We start from the raw sequence: 12,785 nt of genomic DNA, 5'->3' as shown, positions 1-12,785 counted from the left end.
ACGGACGGACGGACGGACGGATAATTCGGTGTGAAGTGGTCAAATTTGGAACAGGATGTGGAGAGGAGACTTTCAGGGTTACATATTTATGGATATCCTCTCTGGAATGGTGTGCCCTTTGAGTTCCATTTCTTTAATCATCCCCACCACCTTTTTCAGAGCTTCGGGGCGTAGGGGGCACCCTAGATCTGGCATTATCTTCCAGCCTTGTCTGCCTCCGGCGTGCTTTTTGATCGAGAAACCTATCTCTTCTTGCTTGAGCCTCATGGCCGGGGGCTGGGATGTGTCGGAGCCCTCGTCTTCGGAATCATAGCTCATGTCCCGAGTCCGAGAGTGATCGCGAGATCGCTCCAGACTGCGATGGAAGCTGCGGGCGCGGCGAAGCTCACGGTTGAACTCCCGAGCCTTCAGGACAATGGGCGAGGTCGGTGTTCGGCAAAGGAGCGGGGAGTCCGGAGGAACGGGTGACGAACGACCCTTGCTGCCATCTCGGGGTGCTGGGGAACAGGCCAGTTTTAGGTTAGGGGACCGACCTCGCCTGGGCATGGTAGTGGGTTTGTTCCCCACCAGACATGATTCCGTGACACTCTTTACCAAGGGACTAGGGGTTCGAGGGGCGTAGGGTGAATTGGGTGCCTTCAGCATGGGGGATGTGCCAGTCATAGGAACTTTGACCGGGGGAGACACTGTCCTTGGGGATTCAGGCGGAGTGTCAAATTCATCGGGACTTGAGTCTCTGGCCCCTGATGTGTGCGAATCATGCTCATCCAACGACAAGGCAAAGACGGATTCCTCCTTGATGGAAGACTTCCGGGGTGGTTTAAGACCACTCATCTTGACGTTTTTGAGTTGGGACGAGGGCGGCGAGGGTGGCTCCTGGTCCAAGAGCAGACCTTTGGTCGGGGCTTTCGTGGCCGAGAGGCGGCGCTTCTGGTTTTTCAAGGTGGTCCGGAAACTGTCCTCGCGTTGAATGTCCGACATGATCTGATTCAGGCAGAAGAGGAGAGGTAGATCATGAATCAAGTGGGAGATCCAGAGTCGCGGACTGTGTGCCTTGAGAGTGGAAGTGTGAACAAAGGGATGGCAGAGGCTTACGAATGTTTTCTCTCGTGGAAAGTGAGGAGTTGTCAGACGACAAATGGGTGTTGTCTTTCCGCTTAAACAACCTTTTCAGCCGAATTGATGTTTTGATTGGGCAAGTGACCTTCAATTAAGAGGCTTATTCAGAGTGCACATGTCGTTGAGTTGGAGAGGAGATTCAACAATCTTTCAAAGACTAAGTCCGAAACGACACTGAATCACTGAATCCTCGAATGTCCGCAAAACTGTTCACGAGCATGGGAAAGAAAGAAAAAAGAAATAGAGGACGAAAGATGGGCAGAAAGAGAGACGAGACAGTGAGACAGAGAGATAAAGAAAGAAAGACAGAAAGAAAGACCGAGAGAACGAAGGAAAGAAGGAGAGCAAGAGAGTCGCTGAGATTTGGCCATCGTCAAGTGCATGCAAGTTGAACATCCTGATGATGACCCTCATGAGCATGCTCTTTTCCTCGTGTGCCCGTTCAGGCCCTCCCCTCCCCCCCTACTTACTTCATGCCACATGTATGTAGTACAACAGTGCCGAGTTAGTAGTACACGTATCCTGCCTTCCGTTCCCCCTTGAACCAAGTAAACTTGATCTAAGCAATCCTGCCTCAAGATCGTAACGAAAGACTATTTAGCATCTCCCACTAGAGCCCTAGAGCTCTAGAGAGACCCCCGCTTGGGGGGATGGCTCAATGCTTAATGTTTTCCCCCAGAGAGCCAGGTATAGTCAAGATAGCGGTCCAACGGCCGTGGCCGAAAACAAAAAAAAATCAAACTCTCGAATGAGAAAGAGAGTTTCTCAGCTCGTGTTTTCGTCGTGCCTTTTTTTCATCTAACCTGTTGGACAAAGCAATGACAAACCTTCTTCACAATTGCCAGTGTAGGGTTGAAAAGTACGGCCGGAATGATTTGTTCTCGCCATCCTCATCTGTCTCATGTCTCATTCACGCGCTCGCATGCAAAACGAACTCAATTCCACTGACCGACGAAAGAAACAATGCCTCCGCATCTCATACAGTTCCATCATATGTGGATACATGTAGTACTATAGGTACAGTACTATACGTGTACGGACATGGAATGTTCTGACACCCATCTGGCATTCTTCCCCATGATCTATGGCGTTTTTTTCTGCCAACATCCATTTGGGTGACGGACAAGGCCAGAAATAACCAAATTGCTCTCCATCGTCAATTTCGACCGTGGGCTAATCCATTGTCTATGAAGACAGTAATGATCTGGACAAGCATCTGGCCGTATAACGCAAATACCAAGCCTCGAGTCAAACAAATCCAAGTTGGCAGGGTTCGAAAGCTAAGCATTAATAATGCCGGGGTAATTATGGCATGGCATAATTCTACGGTGAGAAGTTCTTCTCGTTTGACGGCCTGGAATGTGGAAATCAAAGTCTTTGTCGTCATTCAGGCGGAATTCTTGGCCAAAGGACAGACAAGCATTCATTCATTGATCAAGTGTACAAATACTGTATCTAAGTCAAGCTCTGTTATTTGATCCCCCATCTTCATTTCCGTTAAAGCATAAAAGAAAACTTTCTCAAGTGGGACATCAAGCCAATGTGTCTATTGGGTGTTGATCAAAATCAAGATATATTCCTCTCAACATTTGAAATTTGCCCAATTTGGCTGGCTTTTCTTGTCACTCTTGTCGCTGTTGATTCCTGGAAGACCTCGCGATTTTGTCTTTGAACGAACGAATGATTCACCCATTCATTTGCAAGAATAAGTAGAGCGAAACCTGGGCGTTTTTGCAATTGCCCAATTCCTGCTATTGCCTTCTACGTAATAGTAGCCACATGTACAAATGTGGGCTGGGACCTTGGACAGTGATCAAATATGCCTCTTTTGGGTCATCAACTGGGATGATGGTCGTCGCTTCGGTTCACAATTGGCATCCAAAACTCCATTTCCAGTGTAAGTATATGCGGAATATGTTCTACTTTTGTTCCTTGTCTATTTTTTTCTTTGAATTGACTCTTTTGCCAAATTGAAAACCGAACAAAGGCTAACTTTGATATCAACTTACGTGTACATTGATGAAGTAAGAATAACAATAATTGTTAGCAAATATTTCGGCAGGGAGGTCCACAATAATTGGCAAATCCATGCTCAAACGCCCGTTGCCCTTGAGATTTTTCCTGAATAAGCCAAGTTGCATCTCCCACGCAATTCAACTGAAATACGTCAATAATCATTCATTGAGGTGAACACAATGAGATAATATCCACTTCATGGGAATGTGTTTCATATCAAGCAAAAATGAATGATGAACCATTATTGGCATTTGACAGATGGAACATGCTTGTATCTCCTCTTGTATTTTGTGAACTTCTCGTAACAGAGCCAAGATAACATTCTAAGAGTCACTTGCATGAATGTGAATAGTATGGATGGTTGGTAAGAGTAAGCCATCAAGTCCACTCCAAAGCTGCAATTTCAAAAACAAATCCTCAAGAGTTTGCATTTAGTTCTCAGTTGGGTACATATTGAGCTAGCTGTTGTTGTTGTTGCTGTTGTTGTGGTAGCTATTATTAGCAGCCCCCTCCTCTTCGTGAACCATTAGACCTCCCTTGGAAGTTAGTTGGCTCATGGGAGACACTGAAGGTCAACATCCCTTGAGAGGAGAGAGTTGTTCCCTAGTGAACATCAAATTACAGAGCCATTGCTGCTGGTTCTGGCCTCCCAATATGTTTCTATGAAAGTACAAGATCGAGAAAGCTTTGGGCCAAACCTGAACCAACCAGGGAGTGGCCCCGCCCCCATATGACTCCATGTATTCTACGACTAACACGTGTCACCTCGACATGTAGTACTTGAAATCCGAGGAATCGTTGAGCTATGCATTTTTGATTGAAAGAGTTTGATGTCGACTTCGTCACTCGTGATAAAAGAACATTTGGTACTGCCAAGCTAGAGGGTCAAAAAGGCGTTTTTTGAATGGTCCGAGAGAATACATGGACAGATAGAAAGATAGGGAAGAGCCAAGGCCTTCGAGAATACAAGGGATTATTACACAACGAGAAAGGCCAATGTCATCAAGGTCTCTCTGAATCATGCTCGATTAAGAGTCGAAGGGCATAATCATGCTCGCTTCTCTTTCCTTCTTTCCTTCATTCTTTGATCGGTGATGCTTACGGTCAGATAGACAGACTATTCACTTGACCGAGAAACAGAGAAACAAAACGAGCTAGAGATTAAATCTTACTTGCCTTACCTTACTGGGATATTGTCATCTTTAGCGATCTTTCACTCAAACTTATGAAAGAGGTTGAGGTCTAATCCTTTCTAACTTCGAGAGTGTCCGAGGTGGAACCACATCAAAATAGCAAAAAATACAAGTGAGGTTGTCACTCAGTCAGGCTTTTTTTTCACCGCCATAAACGTATGTACCATGCGTATGTAGCCAAATCCATGTGAATGCTCCAATTGTATCTGTTTGTAGTGTATGAAGATACACTATCCTCTCTCCCCTTGAGACCTTCGCCTGAAGTGAGACTTTCCGAAGGATCAAGGCTAATCCAATGCCACCTTGGCTGATCCAGAGTCTCTGACTGGAATCACTAGAGATTCTTCATGCTCGATCCTGTAGCAGCCTCGCTTTGTCTTTCTTTCCATTTCCTTTGCGGCTGGTGGATTGCATTTTAAACTTCGTATGTTGTAGAGTCTCTGGAGATGTCTGGAATCTTCACTGTCAGGTTAAAAGTCCCTGGGGATTGACCTGAACATCATCATCTCGAGTGAGGCAATATTGGGAGACACCTTGGACAGCCACTGAAAAAAAGGTCATCTCTTTTTCCACATCAAATATGAAACGTTCGAGAAGAGCCAAGGAAGTGCATGTGTCTTCAAAAATCAAGATTGAACGACACTTTTGGTAGAATGTATAAAATACTCTTGAGTTATTGATTTATCTATCGAACTGTTAGTAGCCGAAAGTAGAGGTATGTTTGAGCCGAGGTTAGTCGAGATGATGCCGTACCCTTTTGCAAAGTCATGCATGTAGTCATTTGCTCGCTTTTTGTTAATGATTTGTATCGGATGCTATTTCAATATTTATCAAAATAGTCCAATTTGTTGCTTAAATTAAGCACATTAACCTGAATGGTCCATGGATTATTCCCAATACCCAATATGGAATCAGATAGCACCCATAGTAACTCCACGTTCTCGAGTGAATTGTTTATAGAAGCAGTATGATACGCATATAGATGCTTGAAATCCATGACAATGGTCCATCGAGGTCACCTAAGTATCATATTACTTGGATTATGCGGATCGAAAATAACTGCAAAGATATATTCTGAAGTTGTCCCATGGTTCTAGTTCGTATTCTCGGATGAGAAGCTTTCCTCGAGGCCGGAGAGAATTGTACAGATCGAATATGACGGACATTAATTCGCCACAAGTAAAATATCGTCTCCGATTCCGCTCACTAAACAAGGGAATGGCCAACATGACCTCCCATTAATTAAGCGTGCAAACATTTGAGGCTCAGGAGGATTAGCCTTTGAAGGTCTTTTCCTCGCGACATTCAATTCCGCCAGAATTTTCTGTACATACACAGTACGTACCCTCGGGTTTAAATTGTGCAGGCAGTGAGTAGCCGCTGGAATTTGGTTGGCCTTGAGGAAATAAAGCGATCTCATTTTTCCTTGACACCTTGGCCGAGTCGAAAGCATTACTCGTAAATGCGGAACGAATGGCCATCGGGTCGTTAAGCGAATAATGAGGACTTGCTTTTTCTTCTTGCTCGTTTTTCTTGTGCGCATGACCAGTAGGCCTTACTTAGGCACTTAGGCCATCCATGTAGGAACGTGTAGCGTCTGTCTGACACCCTTGTCATCGAAGGTCTTCATTCAAGCAAGGTGAGAGAACAGCCTCCTCCTCCTCCTCCTCCTCTTCTTCCTCTTTCTCCTTCTTCTTTTTCTTCTTCTTCTTTTTTCTCCTTCTCTCGGCCTCTGCAGTCATGCTTCTCGTTTGGCCTTTGGTGTTGCAGCCGTCCGTTGTCTAACTGACACTGAAGGCCGTCCGGAGTGCTGTTGGAATCCATACTTCAAAATGCACTACTGCTACCTTCTATCTCTTGTTGTTGTTTTTTCGTTTGCTCCTCTCCTTCCGTTTTTTTAATTCCCTCAGCCGAGACGGATTTACCGACTCACAAGCTGTTCACCAAAACATTATATTGGATCGAAAAAATGCGACACTTCAATTTGGAACAAGTTCTTACCTCGTCTCGTCATTGACGGAGAGCGATATTGGAGATTGGGTGCGACGATTTCTGGTCCCAAGTCCCGAGGTGAACAAGAATTCGGAGTATTCAAGCAAGAAAAATACCCCCGTGGAATTGACGTTTTCTCTGGCTCGATGTACGTACGTATGTACCTACGACGTACATACTCGTAGGTCCGTGCGGTACTGTACTCTACTCTACTGTACTATGTGCGTGGGTAATGAGTAAATGAACCCACCACCTACCCACCTACTTGACCTGGTATGAAAAACTAGTCTGCGTACGGCACTTCTGTAAACTGCACATTGCTCTTTATTTTCAAGCGTTTCTGAATGTGTTTCGCTTAGTTGGCAAGGATTTTCCTTGAACGTCGTTTTTCGCTTCTTGTGACTCCTTCCAGACATGTTGTGGACGGATCTGGGATTATAGGCTGACCTCAAAGTGAGGGGGTTATAGCTCTTTCGTGGCCTTGACCCAAAGACTCATTATGGTAAAACAATCTGTCTAGATCCATCATCCAGGCCAATGCTCACATACGTGCTCACACAAGGGAATCAAGTGGAGCCGTTTAGAGTACCAAAATTAGAAACATTGAAGGGTGAACTAAACATTTTAAGCACAAATGTCTTCTAATAATTGAAGTACTCTTGGCCCAAAACACTTATTTTTGTGTAAATCCTTCCTGTTATGTTCGTTTCTGATCTTGCTGTGGGGTTGCCTCTTCAGTGTCAAAATTGATATTGAATTGTTGAAACGCATTCTGCTTTGTGTACAATATCTTTAAGCAATATCTCAATATAGCAAATGGAAAGTGCTGACTTTCTACCAAAACAGAATGTGTTGATCAATGCTCTTAAGGAACCAACTTGACCATCTGGAAGTCTAGAAAAGCAGTCCAAGATTTACCCACATAATACATAATAGGCAAAATAGGTACTAGAACCAGCTTTAGCACGTTCATCATCAGGACTGTTCAATACATGCAAATACATTTGTTCTCACTTTTTTTTCCAATGTATTGCATTTTCACCCTTTTGACTCCAAACTTGTCGTTTTTCAATGACTTTTCCGTCTTTCTTGACAAAATGAAAAGGTAAAAGAAATTGCCTAACAAGTTTTCCCTACTTTGGGTGTTTTTCTGCATTTCCTTTGCATCCTTTGCCCTTTAGGTTGCATTTTTATGAGCATTTCATGACGGTTTTGATTGGGTTTTGGAACAGTCTTGCTGATTCGTCGTAAAATAAGTTAACAAAATGTTAAAAGTAGAATTTCTTGACGCCCAATACCCTATGAAATTTCCTTTCATGTGTTCAATGTTACTGTCCGCAAACTTTGAAATGTGAACAGGGTTCCCAGTAAGTCATAGTGTGTTAAAAACTATATAATATTTCATCATGTAGAGACTTTGAATTAGGTGCTCTAAGACATCCTTGAACGAAAGGCTGGTCCCGGATTGCTTTATCAAGAAACGATCGAAGTCACGTTTAAAACTCAACCGTCAGTCAACTAATGTACAGTATCGTCAAAAAGAGCACGGCAGCAAGGTATACAAAGCGGGTGCTCGATTGTACGCAAATGAGGATTACATGCGATTTCACTTGTTTTTTTTTCCTGTGCTACAATTTTCTAGAATTCTAGAATTTATGGCTTATTTCACATGATATTCTCCGTCTTTCACTAGCCCTGTGTGATATACCCGGGCTGGGGAACAGAGAACGACGACATTTAAAAACATAAAGGATTAGGTATCGTTCATACCTACGCAGAATACTATGTCATAATGTATAGGTCTAACTACAAAAGGATTGATATCGTATCCAATAGCTGACAATAGAGACGACATTGATGGATCTCGTGAAACCTTTTTTTACTTGTTCAATTTCATTTAACCGCCCTGTATTCATTGGATCCTAGATTAGTGAAGTGTATTCGAGCTTAGGCAGGACAACTGATTTGTTCAAGGTTTTCATTGGCAAATATAACTTTGGACAGGAATGTGTGATATACCCGGCCGTGAGTTTGGAAAGCCTCGATCACATTTGATCTGGTATGCTTTTCAAATTTGCCTTTAATTATATCTTAGGATTGGATCGGGTTCTGGTAACTATCAATGCAAATACTGGCTCCGTTACAAATTGGTCGTAGTGCGGAATATGCCCCAATTCAATTCCCTGTTCTGTGCTTTCACCCGCTCAAATATTGTGTCCAGGTGGCTTTGTAGCTTTGTCCCATTCTTCGTATTTATACTGGATGCTACCTTGGTGCCGTCAGCATTAGATGCTAAAGACATGGGGGGTAATCCATGTCGTGGTGCGATAAGTAGTATGAAAGGATTGGATCGAGGTCAGTGCCTTGTGGAACTCCGAATACTGCTACACAAGAGCGACCCAAACCGCCTTCAATTCTAACACGTTAAGCTTCTACGGTTATTAGAATTGACCCTAAATCCAGGGTTGGGACAAGGCTCCAGAATGCTCTTGGAAACACACATTACCAGATACCTTTCGTACCTTCTCTGAATATCGACCAATCCCATCTTCTTTAATTTCTCATTTTTTCTTAAGTAAGAATTCGGCAGCATACATTCAGTAAGCAATTTTGAAAATTGGCTTTTGGAAGCAATATAGTTTGTGTTTGAAGTATATAGTTTTTAAAGATATTTTGCGACCATTATGGAAATGATTATTTAAAATAGCAAACTTGACTAACAAAATCTTGATTGGCAAGGCTCTTGATTGTCAAGCTTTCATGCATTTTATTCGAGGGAAAGAGGGTTGGGGGAGCCAGGGAACTTCCTTCTTTGAATGTACCAAATCCGTGAAGTGAAGCCGGATCATTCTTGAGCTTATGGAGCATTTGTAGGTTAAGCAGATGCTGCATAGCTAAGTGCATCACAATGAAATCTGGTGTAAAGTTACGCGGTTAGATACGAATGCCATAAATAGGTCCAAGCCCAAGCTCTCGTGATACAGAATTAGATCATTGCAGCAACAACTTGCCTAATCAATGTAGCTTCCATTCCTTCAGACAGGGCATTAAGATCTCCTCCAAACTGGACAAGTTCAACCGGTAAATAATGTATTCCACTTGGATCATCTCGGAGAAACTACCTGTAAGCTGCTGTCAGTCCACATGCTGGATTTTGATATTGAGGATCAAGCAAGACCATACAGTAGATGGCCGATTGTAATAAAAATTCGGATCCTGAGTAAATCCTCTCCTTTGCTCATCGTCCTCACCCTTTTCCTTCTCACCAGTGTCACACTGATTACTCCCAGGGGCATGCTCCTCTTCATTCAACAAAATTAGTCCCTTGATATCATACCATTACTCACTTGACTTATTCAGTAGAGTGCGGAGTTCTTCGGTATGTGTATCGTCCAGAGGCTCATTGTGCGACAAAACAATTTATTAATAGAATGTGATGTTCTTTATCAAAAGCTTTAGCAAAGTCTACGTATACAACAGTTACGCATACATTATGCTGCAGTCTCTCAATTACGTCGTCAAAATGCTAAATCAATAGAGACACAATGCTAAAAAAGGGCAAGTACTTGAAAAGGTGTACGAAAAGTATGTTATTGATCAAGGTTTTCGTTGACGAGTCTATCGATGACCTTGCTATAGTGTATTTTACGCAAACGATATAGGTCCATGATTACCAGGTAGACCCCCAATCTCCTCCTTTGTAAAGGGGGACTAAATGGGCTAGTTTTAGTTCTTTGGGAACTCGACTCCCCGGTAAAGACCTGTTCATAAGATATGAAAGTACTTGTTCAGTGAGTGTAAGCACGGACTTCTAGAAATATGGATTGCGAACGAGCTTCCCGGCAAATCGGCCTGCTCTTGGTCATGGCCACTCTGAGCCACTTTTCCAATTAAAGTAATAAAATAAGAAACGTAGATCTCCTCAATTAACGGTAGGTCAATTTTATATCATTGACATGCAAAGTCGATCGTTTCAAAGTTATGTTGTCAAAAGCTTATGTAGCTGACCAAGAGCAGGCCGAAAATTCAAGTTTTATGTAGTGGTTACTACATAACTTTGAACATGTCTCCTGAGTTCCCTAAGCATAGGTTTGGGCTCAAACTTGGCTGAGTTCATCTATTCAACAAGACCTTGTGGTCGTATGAAGTGCTTATTTGGAATAAAATGAGCGGTTTAGGAGACAGGATATTTTTTCTTCCGTTTGCAGTCCCTATCTCTAGAAGTCCGTGTTGTAAGAAACAGGAGAAGTCGAGAATTATAAGGTTTCAGTGGCTTCAAGAACATTATGCTCGTCAGTGGTAAGGTCCGCTAGTGAGGAATTATTATCCATGTTGAACTGAGTTTGAAAACATGGAAGCAGATTGATCACTCAGAATATTGTCTGAATAAATTGGGTTGAACATCTCTTTTTTGTTTCATGGTCTCAGGGATCATACACGGGGATTGACCTTTTGTTTTGAGTTGGCATGCGAGTAAGTTGCTTTAGGGTTGAATTTGACGATTGATTTATTATCAAGTGAGTTTTTCAAAAGAAGGTAAATATCTTGAACGTAGTATTCTGTTGGAATTAGCGAACTTTCGAAGAGTTAAGTGGAAGAGAAGGGAAGAAGAAAGTTCTTAGTTAGGGAGGCTCGAAGAAAGGGGATAAAAGGATCACTTGATCCCGACGGAGTTTGTAAGTACAATATTGACTTTGAAGGAGCAGTTTAAAAGAAATGGATTCGTCGGGAAGACAAAGTTTCCTTGGTTCCACGCATTATTCGTTTCGCAACCTGGAACATATGACAATTTCTAAAAACAAAGATCTTTGCAAGCAACTGCAAAGTAGTAGTAGGTTTGGGAAATACTTGGCAGTGCGTGACTATTCACTTGGTTTTTTTTTGTGCAACACTGCCATTAGGTTTCAAACACTCCTTCATAGCCTTGCAACTATTTACATTAACCATCGATAGTGCTTATGAGCGAAGGCTAGCAGGAGCAGTGCATTGGTAGGGCGATTGATAATCCCTTAAAGCATTAGCTAAATGCCATTCAGACAAGTATGATCTAATCCACGGATCTTGGTGACAACTTCCGTCTATGGCCCCGAGATGGCCAAAATGTGTTGGAGTCTTGTGCCATGAAAGAGCACGGAATGCTGTCTTTGAAAAATTGTCGTTCCCTATCAACACAAAATAATTCATTTTTACGTACTTCCTCAAAATGTATCCAGCATCCAGATGTGAATTTCATGGTGCACTAGAATTGTAGGTTTCCATATTCAATTTTTCCAGGGCCATATTATACACTCGGTATCCAATTTTTATGTCACGGAGCGACTACATAAGTGATTAATGGAAAAAGTTGAGAATCCGCCGGCACTCTAGTCGCATTTCTTTAGTAGTAGCATACAAATCGAAATCAATCAGAACAAAAATATTTGTATTTCACTCAAATGCGACGGCTCAGATAAATCTATCTGCAGTCAAGGACATAAATGTGCTTTCCTAAGGCCATTTAAAAAGAAAAGCAAGCGCAGGGGCTGTAACGATATTGGGTGGAGATTTTTCTGCGCAATATAATGAAGAATGTTATGAGTGAACTATTGGAAGAGTGTTAGCTCGTGAGAAAAGATGATGAGACTTCAATAGCAGATCAAATAAAATGGACAAAAATATGGTTGTAAACAAATGCTTAGACTCTTTTTTAGAAGAAACAAAACTGAATCGTAAACGTTCGAGGGCTATGTCGCTTAAAGTTCGTGATATTAACTAATGCGCCAAGCCCAGCTTTCGAAGCTTTAGTCCACAATTGAAGAAATGCTCTGGGTCAGAAAGTGATGTCATCTGTCGAGCTTCTTAGAATTATAAAAAGAAATTCTAAAAGTAAAGCAATAGCCCAATCAATTGGATATCAATAAAATACATTTTTGATACATTTTTTTAAGAAACTGATTTACATAATTTCATTGATCATATCACTTGTGACTGTTGATTATTCCACAAATTGAAACGTATAACCATAGTATTGACGTAGCACTGTATCAATACTACTTTATATGTCAGTTGAGTTGAGCGCCAGGTTTTGTAGAATCATATATTTTAAAAAGAATGATTGCAGAGAGGGTATTAGCTCGTCTCATCAGTAGCTAATGATGAATTTATTTAGTTGCTTCGGATGCCTTCATGTTATGTCCTTGTGATTGTTATGTCTGTACATGCTTGATAGACCTGAAGAGGAACGTAGAAGTAATAGTGGATTGAACCACGGTAGATGCTATAACAAAAATATTTTTCTCTACGGTCTGGAAATCACTAAAGCATACACGATGTCAAGAAATTGACGTGTTCTTCTGAAATGAAATGTTTAAGGTGATGAAATTTTAGGTGGTTGATCTATAAATCTTAATTTACTCTGTTGAAAACCGTTTTGGCAGTTTTTATCTTAATTTAGGGGAGATGGTTCTAGCGCAGTTGGTTAACGCG

At 42.0% G+C, this 12,785-nt stretch overlaps 1 protein-coding gene across 1 annotated transcript; it reads right to left on the bottom strand.

The window, feature by feature from the left end:
* Positions 1–2: 2 nt before the first annotated feature.
* Positions 3–1,493, bottom strand: LOC131877735 (abl interactor homolog). The gene has a single exon (XM_059223500.1). The coding sequence runs from the start codon at positions 979–981 to the stop codon at positions 79–81; it is 903 nt and encodes a 300-aa protein (XP_059079483.1). The 5' UTR covers positions 982–1,493; the 3' UTR covers positions 3–78.
* Positions 1,494–12,785: the final 11,292 nt, after the last annotated feature.

Source organism: Tigriopus californicus, chromosome 3 (genome assembly GCF_007210705.1).
Source record: "Tigriopus californicus strain San Diego chromosome 3, Tcal_SD_v2.1, whole genome shotgun sequence".
Taxonomy (NCBI): Eukaryota; Metazoa; Arthropoda; class Copepoda; order Harpacticoida; family Harpacticidae; genus Tigriopus; species Tigriopus californicus.
The sequence above is the reverse complement of the archived record's forward strand: the minus strand, read 5'-3'. Positions and strand labels throughout refer to the sequence as shown.